We start from the raw sequence: 765 nt of genomic DNA, 5'->3' as shown, positions 1-765 counted from the left end.
TGTAAGAGTCACGGACAAATTTTGCTGATGTTCAATCAAGGTGCAGGAAATATATATATATATATATAAATAGCCTTGGGACCGACTCTTCATAAGGGTACAGGATGTGGCAAATAAATTGTCTAAATTATGCAAAAATGAAAATTACACTGACATCTTATTTTAACAAATATTTACCAAAATTACATAAAAATATCTTGAAATACTAAAGAGCAATTTTATTCAAGAAAATAGTCATTGGCCTCAACAACACATTTTGATTTAGTTTTACAGTGTAAGGGAGATAACCGTTCTTTAAGACACTTTACATTATGAGGGTAAATCTAAGATTTTTTTAAGATAATTACCCTAATAATAAGGTATGTCCTAGTAAAGCTGTTTCGTTGATAATTCTATATGGTAAGCAGATCAAATCCAACCTTCCTTACCAGTTTCGTGAAGCTATAGATAAGACTTTTCCAAAAATTTAAGACACCATTCCATTATCAATTCAGACCGAATTAGAATAGGGTTTTCAAACACCAAAAACCTTTCACAAATCATCTCTTCACATAACACTAAGTTGTTAGATACAAATCCACTTAATGAAAATAATAACATTGATATTATTAACACTAACTATTCTTTGAACGATAATAACAATAATATTAGCATTTCTGATATAAATTCGAATTGCATTCCCTACTTAGAGTCCATGCAGTGTCATGGGCCAAAAAAATTTTCAGCTTCTTGCTTAACGTGAGCTCAGAGAAATCTCTTATCTCC

General features: G+C 30.5%; 1 protein-coding gene across 1 annotated transcript in view; it reads right to left on the bottom strand.

Moving 5' to 3' along the window:
* Positions 1-218: 218 nt before the first annotated feature.
* Positions 219-765, bottom strand: part of LOC106878081 (uncharacterized) — a 50,584-nt gene continuing 50,037 nt past the window's right edge. Inside the window, exon 5 of the mRNA XM_014927178.2 lies at positions 219-302. Coding sequence (XP_014782664.2) covers positions 219-302 — 84 coding nt within the window. The remainder of the gene's footprint in view (positions 303-765) is intronic.

This window comes from Octopus bimaculoides, chromosome 11 (assembly GCF_001194135.2).
Source record: "Octopus bimaculoides isolate UCB-OBI-ISO-001 chromosome 11, ASM119413v2, whole genome shotgun sequence".
Lineage (NCBI taxonomy): Eukaryota > Metazoa > Mollusca > Cephalopoda > Octopoda > Octopodidae > Octopus > Octopus bimaculoides.
Note: the sequence above shows the minus strand (reverse complement) of the source record. Positions and strands in the feature narration are given on the sequence as shown.